Source organism: Grus americana, chromosome 27 (assembly GCF_028858705.1).
Source record: "Grus americana isolate bGruAme1 chromosome 27, bGruAme1.mat, whole genome shotgun sequence".
Taxonomy (NCBI): Eukaryota; Metazoa; Chordata; class Aves; order Gruiformes; family Gruidae; genus Grus; species Grus americana.
Window position 1 is genome coordinate 2,257,172 of NC_072878.1, and position 25,143 is coordinate 2,282,314.

Sequence of the window (25,143 nt, forward strand, 5' to 3'; positions counted from 1 at the left end):
ACAGCTTCTCCCTGCAGTGCCTGGGCAGCTCCCCGGGCAGGCTGTAGTGCTGACCCTGGCAGGCAGGCAGAGTCCCTGCCCTGGGCACACAGCCCCTGGGCTGCAGGGACCCTGCTCTGAAGAGACACAACTGGGCCCCCTGGCTGCACACCTGCATTCCCAGCCACTCAAACTTGCCTCTGCACAGGGAATCCACCTGGCACATCCCAGAGCTGTGGGCTCTGCCAGCTTGAGGGGATGCCTCCAGGAACCGCATCGGCATTGCCCTGCGCCCAGAGACTTACCGTGTCAAGGGCTCTGAAGATTTCTCCTTCCCTGAGCTCTCAACAAGCCTCCCATTTCCAACTGCCTTTAAGCTCTCTCTGCCTTGCTGTTCTCCCCTCAGTGCCTGCAGGCAGAGCCCTCAGCCCTGCTGTGCTCTGCAGAGGAGCTGCTCCTGGCCAGAGATGTCTCTCTGCAGCACAGCCCACTTGCCATGAGCTCCCTTTGTCCCAGGAGAGCAGCAGCAGAGGACCAGCCCAAGGCGGCATGGTAATGACCCCTCTGGTGGGTTTGGGGATGAGTCCATGAAGCTCAGGCCCTGAGAGGAAGCTGATGAAACCTCTCCAGAAGTCACAGTCCGATGCAAACTCCACAGTTTCTTGGAGCATTAATGGGTCCCCCTGAGGGCCATCCCTGACAAAGCAACTCTGGGGCTGGTTAGAGCAGGCAAGTGGAGGCAGTGATGACAGGTAGGCAAAGGAAAGGAAAAGATGATGTTGAGTAAACTTGGATCTGTTATATAAAGTTGAAGGGCCAGGCTGAGACCCCCAGCCCCTGGGAGGGGAGACCCTGTCCCTCACACGTGTCTCAGGGCTCTTCCTGGGCCACTGTGATGTGGGGATGTGCAATGCCTAGAGCAGGACTACCACACACTCTTTCTCAGGCTCACAGGTTGTGACAGGGGGCGATGAAGTCCTAGTGCTCTAACGATAAGATGTCTCCTCACAGGCATCCCCTGCAGAGAGAACAGCCACAGCCCAGCAGACCAAGACCTTGGCTGTCTTGGGGGCTTTCAGCCTTGCCACTGCCCCCAGATGTCTCCACCACAGGATGTCCTACGGTGTCCCACACCTGCACCTCTTTCCCTGCAGGCTCTGGACACCCAGCCTGCTTACCAACTTGGGTCTCACCTGAGCGTCTTCCTACCCTTACTGATATCTCTCCATCCTCACAGACTCTTCATTGAAATGCAAAGCTCTGGCTAATCCAGACTCTTGCTGGGTGGCCTCTTGTACCACAGAACTGCACTTGCAGGGACATTTCTTTCTCCTCGTGCCCAGACTCAAACTCCCAAGATTCACTTGGTTGCATCTTCTCTTTCTCATCATGATGTTTCCCTGTTTTGAGAAAAGCTCCACCATCTCTGAAACCACCTTTCAAGCAGTCTCAGGCTACTCCTAGACTGCCCCGAGCCTCTCCACCACTGGGCAAAAGGGCCAAAGAAGCCCAGGTCTCTCAGCCCCTCCACACAGCCCATCTGCTTAAGGCCCCAAACTCCACCTGGCCACATCTCCTCTGGCCACTCTCCAGCTCCTCCCAGCTCCAGCAAAAGAGGGAGCCGAGAACTGGGACAAAGCCATGTGTGGGGGTCCCTACCAGTGCGGTGTCAAGGGCCAGAAGAACTGCCCTGCTCTGGGTGACCATGCTCATCCTAACGCAGCCCCGTATGCAAGTGGCTTTCTTCACAGTGAGCAGAAACCCCTGGCTCGGATGGTGTCCCTCGCAGTTGCCAGGCCCTTCTCCTCCTCAGAGTCCCTCCTCAGCACAGCAGGTCCCAGCTGGCCCTGATGTACACGTTGGTTCTTCTCCCTGAGGCCAGACTGGCCAATTCTCCTTGTCAACGTCACGAGGTTTCTTTTGGCCAAATCCCCGAGTTTCTCCAGGTCCCTCTGGACTGAAGTTCCATTTGGTCAGCGGTTACTGTTTGTGTGTGGGTGGCTCACCCTGATGGTGGTGTAGTCTCACAAGAAACAGCATGAGGAGTTGCAGATCTCTACAGACCCAGGTAGGAATTGCCATGAAGAGAGTCTGCAAAACACCACAGGAGGGTACAAAGACCTTCCATGTATACAGGAGCTGGCCCCAGGATCACCTCAGCTCCCCAGTTCCCCCATGCACAGACAGTCACACACGTACAAATGACTCTCTCCAGCCCAGCAGCACAGCACCATTGAGGCTGGAAGGCAGCCACCTTCCACCTTCTCTGTGCTTCCTGTGCATGCTTGGTTTTTCATCAGGAGCTCCTTTCTCATCCATGCCTTCCTCCAGCCACCTTTTCTTGACTTTCTGCATTTGGGGTGGATCATTCTGAAGTTTGAAGCAGAGATCCTTAGCCATCATACAGCTCTCTACACCCTTCTCTGCAGGGCCATATCCCATGGGATTCTTCTAAGCATGGCGGCCAGGAGGTCAGCTTCTGCTCTCCTCAAGTCCTGCTCTTGGCCTTCTTCCCATCTCTCAGGATCCTACACTCTGCTTTCTCGCCCCTGACTGTTACATCTCTGACCAGCTCTTCCTTCTTTGTAAGCATGAAGTCCTGCAGGGCATCTCATCTCTTCTTCTCTCCACTCTGCTCCCACCAGTGAGTAGCTTTGTGGGCAGCAAGGGAACTTGCTAAAACTCCAGTGTGAACAGGAGTCAAATGGACAGTGACCTGTGGATAAGTTCACAGTGGAGGTACATCAGCTGAGGTGATGGTTGCCTTTGGAAAAGCCCCTGCCAGAACATGTACACACCAGTGACCGCACACCCAATAATCCAAAGCCCTTTGATCTTTAATGGCTTGAGTGATTATAGCCCTGTTCTGCAGTTGGAGTAGATGGTCCCTTCCAGCTTGAACTAAACTATTCTATTCTATTCTATTCTATTCTATTCTATTCTTTCTATTCTATTCTATTCTATTCTATTCCATTCCATTCCATTCCATTCCATTCCATTCCATTCCATTCCATTCCATTCCATTCCATTCCAATGTTTCCTCCCTGTTTCAAATCTTTCACTTTTTCATAATCTTCTGAGATTCTTTCTTTTATTTGCACTGGTGTGGCTCTTTGCCCCCCGACCACCCCACCCCCCCACCTCCAGTTCACCCAGAGCCACCCCAGTGCTCCCAGTCCAGCTCCCAGGCTCCCTGCAGTGCTCCGAGTTGTGCTCCAGTTCTCCTGAGGAGAAGGGTCTGGGCACTACATGGGACACCATACAAGCCAGTGGTGCATGTTCACTATGAACAAGGCCACCTGCATACAGGTCTGCATTAGGATGACCATGGCCACCCAGACCATCTTGAGACTGGTTGAAGTGTGGTTTCAGAGATGGTGGAGTTTTTCTCAACATTGGAAAGCAGCACAAGAAAGAAATAACGGCACAAAGGGAAGCTTTGGAAGTTGAGACTGGGCATGAGGATGTCATGTCACGTTGAGTTACACGAAACATCACTCCAAGTGCAGTGCTGTGGTACAAGAGGCCACCCAGCAAGAGTCTGGATTAGCCAAAGCTTTGTATTTCAATGAACAGCCGTGAGGATGGAGAGATATCAGTAAGGGTAGGAAGATGCTCAAGTGAGAGCAAGGTTGGTGTGGTGGGTTGACCCTGGCTAGAGGCCAGGTGCCCACCAGAGCTGCTCTCTCACTCCCCTCATTCACTAGACAGGGAGAAAAGGTGTAACGAAGGGCTTGTGGGTCGAGATAAGGACAGGGAGAGATCACTCACTAATTACCGTCACGAGCAAAACAGACTGAACTTAGAGAGGGAATTCATCTAATTTATTACTAGGCAAAACAGAGTAGAGGAATGAGAAATAAAATCAACTCTTAAAACACCTCCCCCCACCCCTCCCATCTTCCCGGGCTCAACTTCACTCCTGGCTTCAATCTCTGCCCCCCCTCAGCGGCACAGGGGGACGGGGAATGGGGGTTACGGTCAGTTCATCTCACGGTGTTTCTGCCGCTTCTTCCTCCTCAGGGGAGGACTCCTCTCATCGTTCCCCTGCTCCAGCATGGAGTCCCTCTCACGGGGTGCAGACCTTCAGGAGCAGACTGCTCCAGTGTGGGGTCCCCCAGGGGGTCACAAGTCCTGCCAGCAAACCTGCTCTGGTGTGGGCTCCTCTCTCCACGGGTCCACAGGTCCTGCCGGAGCTTGCTCCAGCATGGGCTTCCCACGGGCCACAGCCTCCTTCGGGTGCCTCCACCTGCTCTGGCGTGGGGTCCTCCACCGGCTGCAGGTGGAATCTCTACACCCCCTCATCCTTCCTCCATGGGCTGCAGGGGGACAGCCTGCCTCACCATCGTCTTCACCATGGGCTGCAGGGGGATCTCTGCTCCGGCCCTGGAGCTCCTCCTGCCCCTCCATCTGCACTGACCTTGGTGTCTGCAGAGTTTCTTACATCTTCTCACTCCTCTCTCCGGCTGCAAAAGCTCTCTCTAACTGTTTTTCTCCTTCTTAAATATGTTATCACAGAGGCGCTGATTGGCTTGGCCTTGGCCAGCGGCGGGTCCGTCTTGGAGCCGGCTGGCATTGGCTCTATCAGACACAGGGGAAGCTTCTAGCAGCTTCTCACAGAAGCCACCCCTGTAGCCCCCCGCTACCAAAACCTTGCCACGCAAACCCAACCGAGTTGGCAAGCACAGTGGATGTCCAGAGCCTTCCAGGAAACAGGTGCAGGCATAGGACACCATAGGACAAGCTGTGGTGGAGATGGTCAAGGGAGATGACAAAGTTGAAAGCCCCCAACAGAGCTGAGGTCTTGCTCCCATTGGCTGTGGCTGTTGTCTGTCTCACCAAGGCCTACCAGGAGACACCTAATCCTTACAGCACGAGGGCCTCATGGCCTCTTTGACTCCACCCAAGAGCCTGGGAGGTGGCGTACCATTGTCCTGCACTTGGCATTGCATGTCCCCACGACACCCTGCCCCAGGAAGAGCCCTGAGACACGTGTGAGGGACAGGGTCTCCCCTCCCAGGGGCTGGGGGTCACAGCTTGGCCCTTTGGCTCAATCAAACACATCCAGGTTTACTCAGCATCAGAGCCACCTTGCCATTGCCTTTGCCTACCTGTCATCACTGCCTCCACTTGCCTGCTCTAACCAGCCCCAGAGTTGCTTTGTCAGGGATGGCCCTCAGGGGGACCCATTAATGCTCCAAGAAACTGTGGAGTTTGCATCGACTGTGACTTCTGGAGAGGTTTCATCAGCTTCCTCTCAGGTCCTGAGCTTCATGGACTTGTCCCCAAACCCACCAGAGGGGTCATTACCATGCTGCCTTGGGCTGGTCCTCTGCTGCTGAGCTGCTCCAGGCTCCTGGGATGGAGGGAGCTCATGGCAAGTGGGCTGTGCTGCAGAGAGACATCTCTGCCCAGGAGCAGCTCCTCTGCCAAGTGCAGCAGAGTGAAGGGCACTGCCAGGGTATCTCAGGGAGATGAGCAAGGAAGATGAAGAGCTTAAAGGTGGTCAGGACTGGGAGGCTGACCGAGAGCTTAAAAGAAGAGAAATCTTCAGAGCCCTTGACACGGTAAGTCTCTGGGTGCAGGGCAATGCAGCTGTAGTTTCTGGAGCCATCTCCTCAAGCTGGCAGAGCCCACAGCTGATGGGATCTGTAAGAGGGGCTTTTTTTAGACAATTTTAAATAACTTGTGAAGACATAGTCTGCATCTGGAGATGCACAGGGCTGTATTTCAGATCAGAGTCCCTTCAACGCAGGGTTTTGTGTGCTGGGACAGGGACTTTTCTGCATTCCAGGATCAATGCTCAGCCTGCCTGGGGATCTCCCCATGGCACTGCAGGCAGAAGCTGTGGGTAGAAGGACGAATGTCTGGTAGGGCAGGGCAGTGTGGTTCTGCTGTTGAGAGAGTGCTGCATGTTTCCAGGCTGCTCACAGCTCCAGATCACCCCTGGGACACTTCACAGGGAACTTTTTAAGAAGGAAATCAAGGCAGGGGCTACCTGGAAGTAAAGGTGCGTCCCAGGGTTGGTGCTTTCTATTTCTTGCTGTGATGGTAGGTGAAAATGGTAATGAAGCTGTCAGGATTGCACAAGAATGAAACACCTCTAGAATTACAGTGAGTGATGAACGTGGTTTCTCAAGGCACCTGATAAAGTCATTTCACCCTTTCCTCTGCCTACAGAAAGCATTCACATCACCTTTGAGGTGTCTTCAGGGTTGATCTGCTCTTCTCCTTAAGACCTGCCAACACAGAGGTGCCCCTGGGCAGGGCCCTGCTGCCAGGAGGGGTCTGCAGGGCAGAGCTGAGCACACAGAGGGTGGGATGGGCTCTGTGAGCAGGGACAGGGAGGAGAGGTGTGGGCAGAGCACCAGCTCCTGGCAGGGACAGCTCCAGGCAGCAGAGACATGGGCAGGGAGTGGGAGGAAACTGCAGCCAAGCCCTGGGCTAGGCTGCCTTCAGGCTGCTCTCTTGTGGTCCCTCACTCTAGATGTCTGCTGGGCATTGTCTGCTGAGCAATGAGCTGGCTCTGCCTTTAGGACATCCCATCTTCAGGACATCTGACTGTCTGCTTTGCCTGTGCTGCTGGGCTTGGGAGCTGCCCCAGAAGAGCACAGCTGTGCTGTAGGATCCCAGGGAGTGCGGAGCTTTCCCTTGGAGGTCAGTTCTCTCCTCTCAGAGGCCTTTGCTTCCCTCAGAGAGGGGCTCTGTCCTTCTCTCTCCATCACAACTCCACCTCTGGGCTGGGAAAGATAAGCGTTTGCAGATCTGCCCTTTTAAACAAGATTCCCCTGCTGTCATCAGAGACTAGTTTTGGGATTATTTTAAAGTGTAATTTTTGTGTGAGGTCATCTTCAAGGTAGCACAAACAAAAGTGCAGGGCAGCTGGGTGACAGTGTAATGAACGCTACAGCTCTCCTGACTCTGCACTAAGCCACAAAGAGCTGAGCCTTTTTGCCTGTCCTGTCACATTCCCATTGCTGTCCTCTTCCCATTTCCATCCTAAAATGAGTATTTCTACCCCTCAAAAGAGCGCTCCCCAGATGTTATGGTGGAAAATAAAAACCACAGAATGAAATGCTAAGCCTGTCTTCGGCAGCCTGCACTCTTCTGAGTCATGAGTGCAGAGATTTAATTTTTCCATTAAAGGTGGAGAACATCTGACATCGGTTGTCAACATTGGAGCTGTCACAAACCAGCTCCATGTACCCACTGCAGCTGAGCACAGCTGACTCCTCAGCTCCTCACCACACACTCAGCCAGCACAAACCAGAGAAGGGAAAGGCATTCCAATTGGGGGTGTTTATATGAGAAATGGAGTGGCTTTGCTCAGAGGAAGATGTCCTAATTTTCCCTGTCCTTTCATTTTGTTCAACCAGACCTCTTGCCAAGAGCCAGTAAATGTCCAATGGCAGCTCCATCACTGAGTTCCTTCTCTTGGCATTCACAGACACACGGGAGCTGCAGCTCTTGCACTTCTGGCTCTTCCTGGGCATCTACCTGGCTGCTCTCCTGGCCAATGGCCTCATCATCACTGCCATAGCCTGCGACCACCACCTCCACACCCCCATGTACTTCTTCCTCCTCAACCTCTCCCTCCTCGACCTGGGCACCATCTCCACCACTGTGCCCAAAGCCGTGGCCAATTCCCTATTGGACGTAAGGACCATCTCCTACACAGGATGTGCTGCTCAACTCTTTCTGATTGTCTTCCTGCTTGGAGCTGAGTACGCCCTTCTCACTGTCATGGCCTACGATCGCTACGTTGCCATCTGCCAACCCCTGCACTACGGGACCCTCCTGGGCAGCAGAGCTTGTGTCCACATGGCAGCAGCTGCCTGGGGCAGTGGGTTTCTCAATGCTGTGCTGCACACGGCCAATACATTTTCTATACCACTCTGCCAGGGTAATGCTGTAGACCAATTCTTCTGTGAAGTTCCCCAGATCCTCAGGCTCTCCTGCTCAGACACCCACCTCAGGGAAGTTGGGCTTCTTATATTAAGCTGTTTTTTAGTTTTTGGGTGTTTTGTTTTCATTGTGCTGTCCTATGTGCAGATCTTCAGGGCCGTGCTGAGAATCCCCTCTGAGCAGGGATGGCACAAAGCCTTTTCCACGTGCCTCCCTCACCTGGCCGTGGTCTCCCTTTTTATCAGCACTGCCATATTTGCTCACCTGAAACCCCCCTCCATCTCGTCCCCATCCCTGGACCTGGTGGTGGCAGTTCTGTACTCGGTGGTGCCTCCAGCAGTGAACCCCCTCATCTACAGCATGAGGAACCAGGAGCTCAAGGAGGCCCTGAGGAAGCTAATCCAATGGACCTTGCACCACCAACTGTAATTTGTCTCCCCTTCTCTGCAGAGTGCCCAGGGTATATTTTATGCATCTCCTCGGGTTTTGTTTTTTTTTCTCTGATAATCATACTGACAGGTAATTTCCTGGGTTCATAGCACTTCTCTTGAGGCTCTGTCCTGTTGTGTCTGATCCTTGAAGAACCATGTGTCACCTTTTGCCTTCCTAATAGCCTCTCTGCAATAAAAGGGGATCTCCTGAGGGAGGTGCCTGCAGCCTGGGCTCTCCTTGATACAGTTGTGGCGAAGAACAAGTGTGTTGGCTTTGCATGGCAAGGTTTTGGTAGCTGGGGGGGCTACAGCGGTGGCTTCTGTGAGAAGCTGCTAGAAGCTTCCCCTGTGTCTGATAGAGCCAATGCCAGCCGGCTCCAAGATGAACCCGCCGCTGGCCAAGGCCAAGCCAATCAGCGCCTCTGGGATAACATATTTAAGAAGAAGAAAAACACTTAGAGAGAGAGCTTTTGCAGCTGGAGAGAGGAGTGAGAAGATGTAAGGAACTCTGCAGACACCAAGGTCAGTGCAGATGGAGGGGGAGGAGGTGCTCCAGGCGCCAGAGCAGAGATCCCCCCTGCAGCCCATGGTGAAGACGATGGTGAGGCAGGCTGTCCCGCTGCAGCCCATGGAGGAAGGATGAGAGGGTGTAGAGATTCCACCTGCAGCCGGTGGAGGACCCCACACCAGAGCAGGTGGAGGCACCCGAAGGAGGCTGTGGCCCGTGGAAGCCCATGCTGGAGCAAGTTCCTGGCAGGACCGGTGGACCCATGAAGAGGGGAGCCCACGCCAGGGCAGGTTTGCTGGCAGGACTTGTGACCTCGTGGGGGACCCACGCTGGAGCAGTTTGCTCCTGAAGGTCTGAACCCCGTGAGAGGGACTCCATGCTGGAGCAGGGGAATGATGAGAGGAGTCCTCCCCTGAGGATGAAGAAGCGGCAGAAACACCGTGAGATGAACTGACCGTAACCCCCATTCCCCGTCCCCCTGTGCCGCTGAGGGGGGGAAGGTTGAAGCCGGGAGTGAAGTTGAGCCCAGGAGATGGGAGGGGTGGGGGGAGGTGTTTTAAGAGTTGATTTTATTTTCTCATTCCTCTACTCTGTTTTGCCTAGTAATAAATTAGATGAATTCCCTCTCTAAGTTTGGTCTGTTTTGCTCGTGACGATAATTAGTGAGTGATCTCTCCCTGTCCTTATCTCGACCCACAAGCATTTCGTTATACCTTTTCTCTCCTGTTTGGTGAATGAGGGGAGTGAGAGAGCGGCTCTGGTGGGCACCTGGCCCCCAGCCAGGGTCAACCCACCACAACAAGCCAGAGGAATTGGACTTTCCAAGTCTCTTCCGCCTGGTTTTCTCCTTCTGTTTGGGGAAATAATCTCATGGTATCACTGTTAGACACCAAGCACTTAGTTGAAGGCTCTCGTCTTGGTGTCCAGGGGCATTGGAAATGGTGCGCGAGCTCCCAGTCACCTTCCTCAGGCTGTCACAGGTATGACAGGGCTGATGGCAGAGTGGAAAGGAATCTGGCATGGTCAGGAGAGGATGGGGACACTGCAGGTACTCTGGGGTGGGAAGTGAATGGAGACTCAGAAGGTGAAAGACCCTGAGATGAAGTCCCCCCAGGGCAGAGCACTCACTCCAGGTACCCCCACAGAAAGACTCTGCAGTGCTGTGGGAGTCCGTGAAGATGCAGCAGGCACAGGGCAGGAGAGTGGAGAGATGCAGGAGGTGCCTGAGGAGCCGCAGGGCCAGGACTCTGCTGGTGTCCTGGGGAGCAGGGCTGGCGGGGAGGCAGAGTGGGGCAAAGGCGGTCAGGGCTGGGGATCCCCTGCAGCGTCAATGCAGGAGAGGCCGAGAGGGAGTGGCCTGCGCTGGCACTTGGGGCCAGCTGCAGGCCTGGGGCCGATGGGGAGGCTGAGCCCCCCCTCTGCCTCCCAGCAGCTGCTGTGCCCTTCCGAGGGGCTGGGGCTGTGGGCTGAGTGCCCAGAGCTCTGCAGCAGCCCAGACTGCCAGCCCAGACTGGGCTGCTCTGCTGGGGTGTGCTGGGGAGAGGGCAGGGAAGGTGGGGGAGAGCCGGGGAGGGGATGGGCTGCCACGGGGACTGTGCTGCTGGAGATGTTTCCCCACCCCAAGAACGCACCCTGCTCTATCTAGTGCCTGCACTGCAGGGCCGGGGGGCCATGTTGGGCAGCAGAGCTTGGCCAGCCCAGCTGAGGAGGTCTCCTCTTCTTGCCCCACGCTCTTCAGCCCACTGTCAGCCTATAGGCATTGCCACAGTGCCTCTGCGCTGGCTGTTGGGTGTCTCCATGTGCCCTGCTCTGAGCCCATGCAGGGACCTGCTGTGGGTGTCTCTGCTGGAGCTGGCCACCATGGCCTGCCTGCACAGTCCCAGGAGATCCTGGACAGGCTGCCCTTGGCGATGGGCTGTGATGGTCCTCAGTCCACAGCAGGTTCTGAGCACCAGCCCAGGAATGCTTCCCTGGGGATGAGTGCCTCACGCTGTGCTGGCTGCACGTGTGAGCCTCGGGGGATGTCCTCACACTATGGTTCTTCTGGGTACAAAAGGGGAACCATCGTCTCCCAAAGTGATTTCAGCTGGGTGGGAGCTGCCAGTGTTGCAGAAAGGCTGGCACACAGAAAGACTATTTGAAAAAGGACAATCATTTCATTGGGCTCTAGTCCAAACCCCTCCTCAGACAGCTCCTGATAGATCAGGTGCTCAGGGCCTTGTCTCAACAAACTTGGAATATCTCCACTGGCTGAGATCCCACCATCTCCCCCGGGCCCTGGCTCCAGTGTTTGGCTCTGAGGGCTTTCTCAAAACAGGGCAGCTCTCTCAGCCTCTCCTTGGACATAATGTGCTCCAGGCCCCGACCACCCTTCTGGCCACTGCTGGAAAAATCTCCACTCGGTCAGGGTCGGTCTGGCTGCTGCTGTGGACCAGAGGCTGGATCATGAGCTGTCCTGGTGTCAGCTGAGACACAGTTAATTGTCTTCCCAGCAGCCAGTCTGGGGCTGTGTTTGGGATTTGTGCTGGAAACAGTGTTGATAACATAGAGATGTTTTTGTTACACAGAGATGTTTTTGTTCTTGCTGAGCAGGGCTTACACAGAGTCAAGGCCTTTTCTGGACCTTCCACTGAAAGCTGCCCCCAGAGCTCCACCAGGGCCAGTGTTTCCTGTCAGCTGAAGGAGCCATCTGTTCTGTGAGACAGTCCCGCACGGGCTCTGGAGATGGGAGGGAACCGGAGGCTCTCAGAGCTCTGGCGGCCCAGCTCTGGCTGGGCTGTTTGTCCCTCCCCGGGTGCCTTCCTGGTGCGCCTGGGGATCCCTGCCCTGGAACACGCCAGGAGCACAGGCACCACTGCTACGGGAGACACGCCGCCACAGCTGCCCTGCCCACCAGCTGCCAGGGGAAGTCCCGCTCCCTCCCAGCAGCCACAGGGGCCACTTGCCCCGCAAGTCCCTCTCCTCTCCTGGCCATGTACTCTGCTGGGATTGGCTGGCAGCACCGGCCACCCCTGCCGGGTTACATCAGACCCGGAAGGCCCTTCCCCTGCACACACCGCGGCCGCCATTTTGCTCTGGCCACCCTTCCAGGACAGGGGGTGCTGCCGTTCCGTGGCCATGAGCCGCCATCTTGGTGAATGGCATACTGCTCTGTGATTGGCTAACAGCCATTTCTTGACACCATCACCCTCGTGTGCTCTCAAGCAGCCCCTGTGATTGACTGGCAGGACCGGCTGCCCCGTCCTGTTGTCCTCAGGGGCGCGTCACAAAGGAAGCGCCCTGTCATTACATACAGAGAGGAGGCCGCTTCTGCCTGCCTCCTTTCATCCTGCCTGGTGATTGGCTGGCAGCCATTGTTGACAGCATCATAGCCAGGTGTTCTCAGGCAGCCTTGAATTGGCTGCGTGTCTCCTTTGGACCAGGAAGTGCTCAAATAGGAAAAGAGATACCATATATATGATATATAGAAATAGATTTATAACAGGGGGTGTATAATTATATTAATAAATTTATTTATTTATTTATAAATAGATACAATAATATATCATTAATTATAATAATAATAAAATTTAATATATTTTATAACATATTAATTATATTAATTATTATATAATGATATATGTGGTTTTTACATATACATTTCTAAAGCTACAGAAAGAGCTTGTTAGGTCATAGCTTCTTTAGTAACTGACAGGCCAAGAGTAGCCTCATGGCTTATGTAGATGCTTGTGAGGTCCCTGGAGACTGAATACCTCAACAACGAGTACATGGCATATAGGAGGATATGTGCTTGTGAGGTCACTCTCAGCTGAGGAGCTGATAGGCCCGGAGCAGGCCCATGGACTGTGTAGGTTGTTGTGAGGTCACTGCTTCCCGAATAGCTGACAGGGCAGGAGCAGGCAGATGGTCTGTGTGGGTGGTTGTGAGGTCACTGGTTCCCAGGTAGCTGGAAGGCCAGGCGAAGGCCAAAAGCTTGTGTAGGGGTTGGTGAGATCATTAGTGCCTGAGCACTTGATAGGCCAGGAGAAGGCCCGTGGGCTGTGCAGGTTCTCATGAGGTCTCTCTTGCCTGAGGAGCTGATAGGCCAGGAGCAGGCTTATGGATAGTGTAGGTGCTTGTGAGGCTCCTGGTGCCTGAGGAGGTGATAGGCCAGGAGCTGGCAGATGTCTGGTGAATGTCCTTGTGATGTCAGTGGTGCCTGAGTACCTGATAAGCCAGGAAGAGGCACATGGCAGTGGTAGATGCTATGACATCACCTGTGGCTGAGTAGTGGATAGGCCAGGAGTATGCCCATGGCTTGTGCAGGAGCTCGTCATTTCCCTGCTGCTGGAGTAGCTTTTAGGCCAAGAGCAGGGATATGGCTTGTGTGGGTGTTTCTGATGTCATCAAAATAATATTTAGACCCCACCCAAACATGGCTTTTTGGAAGAACCAATGTCAGCAGAAGCCTGTACACAGCACACACACACACACGTGTGACAGTGTGACCCATGAGCACACAGCAGCACGCAGTAGGAGGGTGTGAGGTCACGGTCACTGTAACTCCCGAGCAGAGAGGGCTGGCAGTGGGAGGGCTGTGAGGTCACCGTCAGTCTAAGTGCTGCTCAGAGAGCGGTGGCACTAGGAGGGTGTGAGGTGACGTCAGCGACGGCAGCCCGTGGCCGTGGGGCTTGGTGCCGAGTGGGCGTGTGCATCAGAGGGGCATGCCGGGGGCCGGGAGCTGCCCAGCCCCGTGCCTGCGAGGCCGAAGGAGCAGCCCCTGCAGCCCTGGCTGGAGCAGTCGGGGTGGGGGTGGCTCGGGGGCCCCGCAGGGATGTGCCTGGGCACGGTGCCGGGAGGAAACCACAGACTGCCTGCCGGGGCGCTGCGGGGGGAGCGCGGCGAGCGCTGCCAGGCCACGTGGGCTGTGGTTTGTGCACCTGCAGGCTCCGGCTCCCGATCTGCCTGTGGGGAATAACAGCCCCTGGGTGACACGCTGAGGACTTTTCCCAGCTGCTCTCCCAGCACAGCGGGGGCTGTAGCAGGGGCAGGGGCTGTTTCCCTTCCAAGCTGACACAGCTCCGTGGTTCCCATGGCTTGGCGGTGCCTGGACACTCACGCCTTGGCTTCTTGGGTGAGCCCAGCAGAGGAGATGCTCATTGCTCCCCGTGCCCACAGCAGGGGTCAAGGGGTGACAGACCCATTTCCCCTCCACACCCAGCTTGTCCCGTGACGATCCCCCACTGCAGTGATGATGACACCCGCAGCGAAACATCTATGTCCCTCATATATGGTCATGAATGGCGCTGGAGAAGTTCATTGGAGGGCTTGGCTGTGTCGGAGGGGAGATCGCTCCCGATAATGTCTAAAAAGGTGCTGCTGATTTGATTGGCTCCTCCTGCAGCTGGGTCGGCATCGACAGAGATATATTACCCTCCCATCATCGTTGTCCCCGTGATTTCCCAGGAGGCGTGAGAGGGAGTGGGGTTCCACAGGGCTGTGCCAGCAGGGCAGAAGGCTGAGGATGGGGATGGAGGGACTCCTGTCCCCTCAGGTGCTGTGGCTGCTCCTCTGGGTGCAGCTGTGCAGGGGTAAGTGCCGACATCCTTGTCCCAGCGATGGGGCCAGCGGGCTCCAGTGGGGTCATCGGGACACCCCTGGGAATGGGGTTGCTTTAGAGGTGCCGCTGAGGTGAGGGGCAGATGTTGCTCCAGTCGATGGAACGTCTGCCTTTGCCTGTGCCTCTCTGGGTGGGAGAGGGAGCTGTGGGCCTGGGGGCACGGGGCTGTACAGGGGTTTCTGGGCTGGTGAGGAGAAGGTGCCCTGTGCAGGGCCGGGCACGGTGTGCGGATGGGCATGGGGTTGTTGAGGTGGGAGGAGGTGCTTCAGGTTGTGGGGTGGTGAATGGCCCAGCAGGGCCAGAGCTGGGCACCTCCAGTCCTTTGCAGCCTGTGGGGAGAAAAGGGACCCTTACACTGCCCTGGGGACAGCGTGGAAGGAGGAGAGCTCCCACGCTGGTGCCTGTGACTCAGCCTGGGCAGGAGGGACCTGCTGGGGCTCGGTGCTCAGTGCTCTGGGGCTCTCCTGACCATTCCCATGTTGGTGTTTAAGGGGATGTGCAGGTGAGGCTGGAAAATGGTGGTGGACACTGTGCTGGAAGAGTGGAGGTGAAACAAGAGGGCCAGTGGGGGACCGTGTGTGATGACGACTGGGACATGTCTGATGCTGCAGTGGTTTGTAAGCAGCTGGGCTGTGGGTCTGCTGTTAAAGCTCATTTGTACGGATACTTTGGGCCAGGATCTGGCCCCATTTGGATGTTTTATGTTCAGTGTCATGGCAACGAGTCTGCCCTGTCTGACTGTACAAACAGAGGCTCAGCTCAGGAGTACTGTACTCACAGTGAGGATGCTGGAGTGACATGTTCAGGTAAGGGGCCAGCCCATTCCCCACCTTTGTGGCTGGGATGGGGGAAGGGACCTGGCTGTGCTCTCAGGGAAACAAGAGGGAACTGGAGAAGTTCCCGGTGTGGCCAGTCACACTGCTGAGCTGGGGCTGTCATTGCTGGTTTCCCTGGTCCCTGACGAAAGCCCAGGGGGAACCTGCCACCGCCTGACCCCTGGTGTGGCTCAGCCCACCCTCCGTGGGTGCCTGGGGCTGGGACATGAAAGCCCACCATGCCCTGCAGTCTCTGTTGGTTCCCATCTTTCTCCTCCTGTTCACACAGGAGCTGTCTGGCAGCACCGAGGACCTGTTTCCCCCATGCCAGAGACACTGAGAGCAGCTCACGTGGCCACCCACAGCCCCACGGAAGGGCCCAGGGTCATCGGGGACTTCTGGGTTGTGTTCCCTCGCAGGCCCGAGCCCCCCAAAGCTGAGGGTCTGCTGAGAGGGGAGCAGCACTGGGCTTGGGCAGAAGAGCAGGGTGGCCCATGGCCACCTCATGCCTCTTGCAGGGTCACCCCATGAGAGCCAGCCCAGAGGGAAACACCCCTGTGCAGGCAGTGCTGACCTGCTGCCCAGCCTCTCCTGCCTACCCCAGCCCCTGGCTGCCCTGTGTCACAGGGCCTTGGCCAGCACTTGCTGGCTCTCCTTGGTGCCTGTCCTTGCACTGGGAGCTCGTGTCAGCCCAGGGCTGCTCCTCTGCCCGCTCTCCTGCCTTCTGACCAGCCCTTGGCCAGGGCTGTGCACGCCTGGCAGTGCACTCTGGCCCTGGCTGAGGACCCTCCCCGGGCAGGTGCTGGAGCTGGGGGCTGGTGCAGACAGTGACTGTAGGTACACCCGCACTGCATCTGTGCCCTGTGACATGTCCCATCTCCCAGCAGTGCCCCAACAGCCCGAGAACCATCTGGGACTGGGGTGCATTTCTGGTGGCTCCAAGGGGTTCCTGCGCCTGGCCCTGAGCTGGGTGTGGCAGAGCTGGCTGCAACAGCCAACAGCACCTGGGCCCATCTCCTTGGGGCCAAGAGCTCTGGGTGCTGCAGGGCCTGGGGCCAGTTCCTGGCAGCCCAGGGTCTCCAGAATAGCAGCAGTTGACTTAAGTGGTGCCTGTGGGTTTGGGAGAAAAGCCAGCCCCCAAGTGCTGTGCTGATTTCTGAAGAGTGGTCGGGGGGTCTCTGGTGTGTTTGTGCCATCAGCACCCACTGGCAGCAGCTGGGATAGTTGTGAGGCTCTTTGCCTGTGGCCACCTCGGAGATGAGGTGAGACGTGGTCAAGCAAAAGCCAGAGGGCTCTGGGACCTCACAGGGGTCTTTGGTTGCTCCAGGATTTGTCCAGCTGGTTGGAGGGGACAGCCTCTGCTCAGGACGAGTGGAGATCTATGACAAGGACCAGTGGAAAGCTGTCTGTGACTCAGACTTTGGTCCCAAAGCCGCTGACGTGGTCTGTGGGGAGCTGCAGTGCGGCGTAGCCCTGTCCATGCCTGGGGCGGCGCATTTTGGAAAAGGTGTTGGTTCCATCTGGGACAGAGAGCTGCAGTGTTTGGGGAATGAATCTGTTCTCGCCTCCTGCCCAAGAGGGTCCCCCAGGGACCAGCCCTGCACCCACACCAATGCTGCCGGTCTCACCTGCACAAGTAAGGACTCAGGGTGGGGTGTTGAATGCTGAGTGTGAGCTGGGGACGGGGAGCAGGACGGGGACTGTGCTGTGCTGGGTGTGAAGGCAGGAGGGGTGATGTGATTTTCTGCAGCCCTAAGAGACTGCAGAAAGAGGAGAAAGGAAGGCTGTCCCTCTGGACTGTCCCTCAGCTACCGACGCTGTAAGAGCACCAACGCAGCCTCTCTCATCTTCCTCTGTCCCCAGAGTACACAGGGTTCAGGCTGGTGAATGGCAGCACAGCTTGTGATGGGAGGGTGGAGGTCCAGGTGCTGGGGACCTGGGGCACCCTCTGTGCTTCCCGTTGGGACCTCTTGGACGCCCACGTTCTCTGTCGTCACCTCAACTGCGGGTTTGCTGAGTCCATTCCTGGAGGAGGGCACTTTGGGAGAGGCACGGGCCCCACCTGGAGAGAGTCATTCCACTGTGATGGGACTGAAGGCCACCTGGGACAGTGCCCAGTGACTGCCCTGGGAGCCTCACCGTGCTCCCACGAGAATGTCGCTGCTGTCATTTGCTCAGGTGAGTGCTGTGTTGACTCCATTTTCCCCTTGGGTGTGACATGGCCACCCAAAGCAAGGGACCCAATGGCAGCAGCAGCAGGGTGAATTTGTCCCTGGAGAAACCCCAGCTTCACCAGGAGTGATGTGGAGATCTTGATGTGCTCAGACTGAACGCTCTGATGTGGGAGAGCTGAGGACTGAGCCAGGCCTGGGGTCCCCTGCTCTCATGCTGCAGGACAGGCCCAGGATGGGGCTGTGGGGCTCAGCTCCATCCCTCCGGCTGCAGACAGCCTTGTCCCAGACCCACAGAGGGTCCCACAGAGCCCAATCCCACACCCAGAGGGGCTGCCCATGTGTCCCCAGCAGCAGCAGCAGCAGCAGCAGCAGCAGAGCAGGGGTGTGAGCTGCAGAGCAGGACTGGGCTTTGCCCTGGCTTCTGCTCAGCACAAGACCCAAGCTGGGCCTGTTTGGTCAGAAAGGGCCCCCTTGCTCTGCTCCCTGCCAGGGACACTGGCTCCCAGCCCCCGTTCCCCAGGGGCGCAGAGAGGGACAGAGATGTGTGTGCTGCCCCGTGTCTCAGCAGTGCCAGTGCCAGCTTGCTGAGGTTGGGCAAGGCTTGTCCTGGTGCTGCCCATCCCCAGGCCATTGCACCACCTGCTGCTCCCTCCTGCGGGAGCTGCCCCATCTGCCTCAGCAGGGACGTGCTGGGTGGTTCTGCCCCAGCAAGAGCCAAGAGAGTGTCTTGCCCAGGAAGGCTCAGGGACTGGGAAACCAGCAGTGTGGAAACCTGCTCCTGAAGCTCACTGCAGAGGGCTGGGGGCAGGCAGGTGAGCTTCAGGGCACCGTGAGGTTTCCAGAGCCTGGAGAGGCATCTCAGGTTCCTGGGCTCTCTGGTGTTGCTGAGGGCTGGGATGTGGCTGCTCTCCCCAGGCTCAGCCAGCTCCGCATCCCTGCGGCTGGTGGGTGGAGAGAGCCGGTGTGACGGGCGAGTGGAGATCTTTCAGCGTGGGACATGGGGCAGAGTCCTGGATGACCAGTGGGACATGCAGGAGGCCAGCGTGGTGTGCCGGCAGCTGCGGTGTGGAGGGGCAGAGACAGCCTACAACCCCCCGAAGCCTGAGAGAGGGACGGGTCCCATGGGGCTGCGAGGGGTGCAGTGCGCAGGGCATGAGGCCAGCCTGACCCTCTGCAACACCTCCCTGGCCGAGAGTGCACTGGCAGCAGGGATTGCAGAGGATGTGGGGGTCGTTTGCTGGGGTGAGTGGCACTGCAGGGGCCCCCCAGGCTCTGGGCTGGGTGGGCACCAGCCCCTGACAGCAACTGGGGTTTCTTCCCGCTGCAGGGAGCCGGCAGGTCCGGCTGGTGAACGGGTCCGGGCGCTGTGCTGGGAGAGTGGAGATCTACTACCGGGGCAGCTGGGGGACCATCTGCGATGACGGCTGGGACCTGCCCGATGCTGCCATCGTTTGCCACCAGCTGGGCTGCGGAGGGGCGGTGGAGGCGGTTGGCTCTGCTCGGTTCGGGGAAGGCTCTGGGCAGATCTGGCTGGAGAGCGTGAACTGCTCCGGGGCCGAAGCTGCTCTCTGGGACTGCCCGGCAGGGTCCTGGGGGAAGCACGACTGCGGGCACAAAGAGGACGCAGGAGTCGTCTGCTCAGGTCTGTGCTGGGAGCTGTGGTGGGAGCCCAGTGCCTGGGGAGGCCGGGCTAAGGGGAGAGCTGGCAATGCTTGAGGCTGTCGCTGGCTGCCTCTGAGCCCCTGCCCAAGCCCATCCTGGGGACACCCATGCACAGGTCCCCTCAGTCCCACTGGGGGTCTCTGAGGAGCTCAGTTGTGCCCATGGGTTAGTGGGAAGGGCAGGGTTGTCTGTCCACCAGGGACTTGTTGGAGAGAGTCCAGAGCAGGGCCACGAAGCTGATCAGAGGGCTGGAGCGCCTCTCCTATGAGGACAGGCTGAGAGAGTTGGGATTGTTCAGCCTGCAGAAAAGGCAGCTCCAGGGAGATCTAATTGCGGCTTACCAGTACCTGAAGGGGCCTACAGGAAAGATGGTGAGGGACTGTTTATCAGGGAGTGTAGTGACAGGACAAGGGGTAATGGGTTTAAGCTGAAGGAGGGTCGATTTAGATTAGATGTTAGAAAGAAATTCTTTACTGTTAGAGTGGTGAGGCCCTGGAACAGGTTGCCCAGAGAGGTTGTGGATGCCTCCTCCCTGGAAGTGTTCAAGGCCAGGTTGGATGAGGCTTTGGGCAACGTGGTCTAGTGGAGGGTGTCCCTGCCCGCAGCAGGCGGGTTAGAACCAGATGATCTTTGAGATCCTGTCCAACCCTAACCATTCTATGATTCTAGGATTCTATGAATTTTCTCTGTCCATTGGTGCAAGGGGGACTTGCTGGCTGTGCCTTTGCCTGGCTGAGGGCATGGGGGCTGCAGGGGTAACCCTGCTCCCACAGCTCCAGACCAGCCTGTTCCCCCTCGGTGCCTTTCATCCCAGATTTTGTGGCCCTGAGGCTGGAGAACAGCACCACCTGCTCCGGGCGCCTGCAGGTTTTCTATAACGGGACATGGGGGAGCGTTTGCTCCAACTCAATGACTCCCAAAACGGTGTCGCTGGCCTGCAAGGAGCTGGGCTGTGGGGATGCAAAATCCTTGGAACGATACCCGACCTCTGGCAGGCTGACTGGCCCCGCCTGGCTGGATCGCGTGGAGTGTGGGGAGAGAAACAGCTCCTTCTGGCAGTGTCCCTCCGCTCCCTGGGACCCACAGTCCTGCGATGACCTGCGAGATGAGACCCACATCACCTGCAACGGTAACTCTGAGCCACCCGGGCACCAGCATCCCCAGCTCCTGCTCGCTGCTGGGCATTGTCAAACGCAGAGGTAGAGCCCACAGGGGCTTTTTCTTCCCATGCCAGACCCTCCTGCTGCTGCTGCTGCTGGTGGCACAAAGGGGACTTCAGCTCTCAGAGCCCCACACATTCACCAGCAGTTGCCAGCTGGGCTCCCAGCAGTGCCTGGGGGAGGCAGAGGTGTCTCCAGGCAAGGTCTCGGAAGGGACCTGTCAGGGCTCCAAGGAGCTCCTCCTCCTGCTGCTCTGTGAACCAGGCTCCCTTTGGGGCTGAGCAGTCAGGGTCCCCCACCGTGTGCCGTGTGTGTCCCCTGAGTGACCGGGGTTCAGCTGCATCCGTGAGCGAGGTGGCACAGGGATGCGCGAGCAGAACTCAGCCCCGCTGTCTGCCACACGACCCCCCTGCAGCAGCCCCTTCACCGCTGCATTTCCTTCTCCAGGGAGACAGCCAGAAACGCCCCCGGCCCTGGGGGCCACGTGCCCAAACTCCACGAGCTGCACAGGTAGCTGCTCCTCTGCGTGCCTGTCTCAGCTGGCAGGGCTCTGCCTGCTGTGCCGTGCCCTGAGAGGTCTCTGCCTTCTCCAGACAGGGAGAAGATTCGTGCCGTGGGAGGCGAGAAGGGGTGCTCGGGCAGAGTGGAGGTGTGGCACCGTGGCTCCTGGGGGACGGTGTGCGACGACTCGTGGGACATGCAGGATGCCGAGGTGGCATGCAGGCAGCTGGGCTGTGGCCCCGCAGTGTCTGCCCTGGGCGAGGCTGCCTTTGGGGAGGGGACGGGCCCCATCTGGCTGGAGAAGGTGGAGTGCCGGGGGACAGAGCCGTCTCTGCAGGACTGCTGGGCCCAGCCTGGGGACAGCGGTGCCTGCCGGCATAAGGAGGACGCTGCCGTGAACTGCTCGGGTGAGGGGCAGGGCTGGGACCCCTCATGGGGATATTGGCAAGGAGCTGGGGTAGGCATTTTCCCCGCTGGGTCCCAGCATGGCTGTAGAGCTCCTGAGAGCAAGGCTGTCTGTGCAGCGCCTGGGAGCCTGGTGCCAACTGGGCAGCAGCTTCTGTGGGGCTGGATGTCCTCCAGCCTCTGCCTGCAGGGCCCTGCAGCCCCCGGGGGCATCTCCTGGGCTGCCTGCACTGTCCTGCCCATGGCTCTGGGCTCCTTCCTGGCCACCCTGACCAGCCCCGCAGGAGGGACACTTTGGGTGGGATGTGTCAGGGATGTCCGCACACGTGCACACACACACGGCGTGCCAGAGAGAAGGCTCCCTGGTACCTGCACACCCAGCCTCTCAGCCCTGCTCTCCTTCTCCTCCTCTGCAGCTGCACCCAGGACGGCAGCACCAACCCCCCGAGCAGGTAAGCTGTCCTCCCCGTCAGCGCTGGGTCTTCCCAGGGCCAGGCTGTGACCCACAGCCGGAGGGAAGGGGCTCCTTGCCGGGTGTGAAACTCCCAAGAGGTGTCCCCGGGTTAGCGGTGGGGGAGGGGTTTGGGAGGGCTGTCATTACCCGGTAGGGTGGGAGCTTCCCCATCACTCCCTCCCCTGGGGTCCCTTACCCCCCCCGGTGTAAGGGGGGGTCAGGACTGGGTTGTCCTAGCCCCCCACCTCTCCCAGGCCTGCTGCTGCTATTTCTGTGTTCCTGCCCATGCAGATCCCACCCGGGGCCGTCCAACGGGCAGCGGGAGAGTCTCATTGCCCGTCATCATCTGCATCATCCTGGGAGCCCTTCTCTGCCTGCTCCTGGCCCTCCTGGCCGGGCAAGTGTGGAGCGCTAGGGCTGGGCGCAGAGGTGGGTCCTTCCCCCGCGGTCCCTGGGGAAGATGCCTCCTGGCAAGGCCAGGGGTGCTGTGGAATGTCAGTGAGGGGTACAGGCAGAGCTGGGGGTACCAGAGTGTGTGCTGCTTGTATTCCCATGTGCCGCCCCATTGACTGCCTGACCGTGATCCACCAGCAGCAAGGGGTAGAGAGAGTCCAGACTCGGGGGGAGTTAGGGATGGGGCAAGGAGAGCAATGGCCGAGCTGGGCTGGGGGAGATGGGAGCAGAGGGGAGACAGGTGAGGATGTGCCACTGGCAGTGCTCTGGGCAGCTCTGGAGGGGGCTGTGGGGCAGGGGAGATGCTGGGAGAAGCATGGGACAGCAGGGTCCATCCCTGTGGCATCAGGCCCCCAGGCTGTTCCTCCCTCCAACCCTTACCTACCCCCCAGCAGGGCAGGGGCCGTGCTATGGATCCATGGGGCAGGGAGGGGGCAGCTCCAGGGGCAGAGGAAAGGCAGGAGCTGCTCCAAGGTCAGCACCAGGGACCTGGCCCAGGGCCCAGAGGGGCACAAGGGCTATCTCTGAGGGGATGGTGTGAGGGTGTCGCTGCCCCTGACCATCTCCATGGGGACATTGCCCTTCCTGAGCAAGTGTCAGCGGTGACAGGACAGCGCAGTGGGGCTGTGCTGTGGGGACAGCCCTGGGCTGTCCCAGGGGCAGAGGGCTGGTGGAGCAGAGCAGGATGCCGTTGCCTCTCTGCCCATCCCTGAGCCAGCCCTGCCTCTGTCCGCAGGCTCCGAGAGAGCTTGGGAGCCCTTCCCTGAGGCCCTGTATGAGGAGATCGGTTACAGCCCGGTGTGGGAGAAGCAGGCGAGGTTCAGCGGCTCAGGTGGGTGTGGGTCCCTGATGGGGGGCACATCTGCAGGGCTCTTTGCCCTGGCCCCCAGACAAGGCTGCCTCCCTGCAGCCCCCTGGCCCATGGTCCCTGCAGCTGTGGGGCTGTGGGGTGTGTGGGGACAGCAGCCAGGTGGTGGGCGTGGGAGAGGAGCTTCCTCCCCACCAGCTCTGCCCATCCCAGCTGGGGACAGCCCCTCTCTGCCTGTCCCTGTGTCCCACTGGACACCTGAGGGGTGAGGGAAGGGGCTGTCCCGGGGCAGCTCTGGGAGCCCCTGTGAGATGGAGTTTGTCCCAGGGGAGCAGGCTGAGTCCTGAGCCCTCCTCCCCACGCAGCCCTGGCTCGGTGGGTCCCCTGTCCCCAGCAGCACTGAGCCCAAGCTGGGTCAGCAGAGCGCACTCCCATAACACCGGCATCGCCTCTCTCCAGGCTCCTATTCAGAGGGGTCCCTGACCAAGGTGCAGCCCCAGCCCGGGGACAGTGAGGAGGAGGATGGTCCGGGGTCAGCACCAGGTAACGGGGAGCAGGAAGGGGTGGAGATCTCCTCCCTGCAGACTTGGGATGGACAGTGATGGCATTGTTAGAGTTGGGGAGGACACAGGCAGGGGTCTCCTGTGGTGCTGCCAAAACCAGTGTCTGAGCCCCATGTCCCCGCACATCCTCCCATCCTCTGCTCTGCAGGACGTGTCTTCTCATTCTCACCAACTCTCCTCTCCTTTCAGACGTCCCTGTCGGGCCCAGAGGTGACCCAGCAGATGGCTATGATGATGCCAGGGAGGTTTCTGACCCTGGGGAGGATCCTGCCTCTGGTCAGGGAGACTGGGAAATGCCCAGGGCCCCAGAGGAGGGAGCAGGGCCCAGGGATGCACCTGGAGGTGAGAGGGAAAGATAGCGCTGCCGGTTCCTGGGGTGCCATCCCTGCTGCTGGATGAATTGCTGCCATACTGAGACCCCAAAATCCTGGGATGGGGGAACCTGCCCTGGGAGTTTTCCTTGGGGAGACCAGGTGTGGGAGAGGGATCTGACCATCTCAGGAGTGGTGAGGAAAAGGGGGGAAGGTGATGTAGAGACCAGGAGGGCACCTCATGGGACGAACGTGCAATGGGCTGCCTTGCTGCCTGCAGGGGCAAAGCTGCGCTGCCAGAGAAGTGCTGGGGCCCCTGGAGCGGAGGGAGATGCCTGGTCCCTGTCCCCGGAGAGCACAGGCTATGACGATGCTGACGAGGTGTCTCTGGCACATCCCCCTGAGGACACAAAGGCTGTGACACCAGAGCTCAGTGCCCAACAGTCCCTGGGCCCCGGGCCAGGACAGCCCGTCCCTGCCGTGCAGCGGGGTGCAGCCAGGAGGGAGGAGAGGTCTGTGCAGCTGGGAGAGCCGTGAGCACCAGGGAACCGTCTGCCTTTTCCCACAGGCAGCAGAAACAGCCGGGCATTGCCTCTGGTTTTATTCTCCTGTGTTTACCCCCTGCCTCCACATTTGTTCTTATTAAAAGCCTTTGGGGGTATGACCCAGAGCTGGTGCTTGCCTGCCCAGGTGTCGGGGTGTCTCCCTGAGGCTGATGGGGGGGAGCAGAGCACAAGGAGATGGCGGTGAGGAAGGGCCATGTCTTGGGGACAGTGGGTTCAGGGTCAGGCTGTGGAGCTGCGAGAGCCCATGTTCCCTGGGGAATATTCCTGCTGACAGAGACATTTCCATCCTGCCAGCCACAGTTTCCAGCAAAAATGGCTCCCTGCAAGGTCCCGTGATGCACCCCAGAGGGAGCGCCCATCTCCTCACCCTGGGGTTCCCCAGCTGCTCTTTCCCCCAGGCCCTGCCTGGGCCACACTGGTCCCGTGGCACAGAGGCCATGACAGAGCTGCTGTGTTGGGGTGAACCCTGGGCTCTGGCCCCACAGAAACGAGCCCTAAGGTGGCCGCGGTGCCCTGAACACCCCATCCAGCCCCAGGGGGTCTGACGTCCCATGGATCACCTCCCACAGTGGTTAGGAGGCAGCTCTGCTCCCCACTGTCCTGGCACAGGGTACAGAGGCACTTGCTTTGGCACACGGGGCTGGGATTGCCCCTTCCCTGGCTCTGCCAGGTCCCCAGTCTCCATGAGCTGTTCCCGCTCCCTTGGGCCCTCACAGACCTTGGAGCAGTGCTGGTAGATCCCCAGAGCTGCCTCCTTCCTGGGCAGGGACTGTAAGGCCCCACGGCAGCCCTGGGACCCCCTCGTCCTGCTGCGCTCCAGCCCCCAGCCCTGCCCTCCTGCTGCCTCCC

At 58.6% G+C, this 25,143-nt stretch overlaps 2 protein-coding genes across 2 annotated transcripts; both read left to right on the forward strand.

Moving 5' to 3' along the window:
• Positions 1-7,752: 7,752 nt before the first annotated feature.
• LOC129197022 (olfactory receptor 14J1-like) lies at positions 7,753-8,238 on the forward strand (the record flags this gene model as incomplete). The annotated part of the gene is made up of 1 exon (XM_054804990.1): positions 7,753-8,238. A coding segment is annotated over one exon (486 nt), but the record flags the coding sequence as incomplete, so codon positions are not given.
• Positions 8,239-12,545: 4,307 nt separating this feature from the next.
• Positions 12,546-23,456, forward strand: LOC129196905 (scavenger receptor cysteine-rich type 1 protein M130-like). The gene is made up of 14 exons (XM_054804872.1): positions 12,546-12,615; positions 14,914-15,035; positions 15,132-15,228; positions 16,565-16,873; positions 17,101-17,415; positions 18,327-18,653; positions 18,739-19,053; positions 19,888-20,202; positions 20,681-20,743; positions 20,827-21,141; positions 21,556-21,591; positions 21,885-22,022; positions 22,783-22,878; positions 23,314-23,456. The coding sequence occupies exons 1-14, from the start codon at positions 12,546-12,548 to the stop codon at positions 23,454-23,456; spliced, it is 2,661 nt and encodes an 886-aa protein (XP_054660847.1).
• Positions 23,457-25,143: the final 1,687 nt, after the last annotated feature.

What these genes read in the sequence shown, in the direction of transcription:
- LOC129196905 (XM_054804872.1), top strand. Translation starts at nt 12,546, where the DNA reads ATGCTTGTGAGGTCCCTGGAGACTGAATACCTCAACAACGAGTACATG. An exon ending in TGCCGGTCTCACCTGCACAA is followed by an intron (nt 16,874 to 17,100) that starts GTAAGGACTCAG and finishes CTCTGTCCCCAG; the next exon opens with AGTACACAGGGTTCAGGCTG. An exon ending in TGTGGGGGTCGTTTGCTGGG is followed by an intron (nt 18,654 to 18,738) that starts GTGAGTGGCACT and finishes TTCCCGCTGCAG; the next exon opens with GGAGCCGGCAGGTCCGGCTG.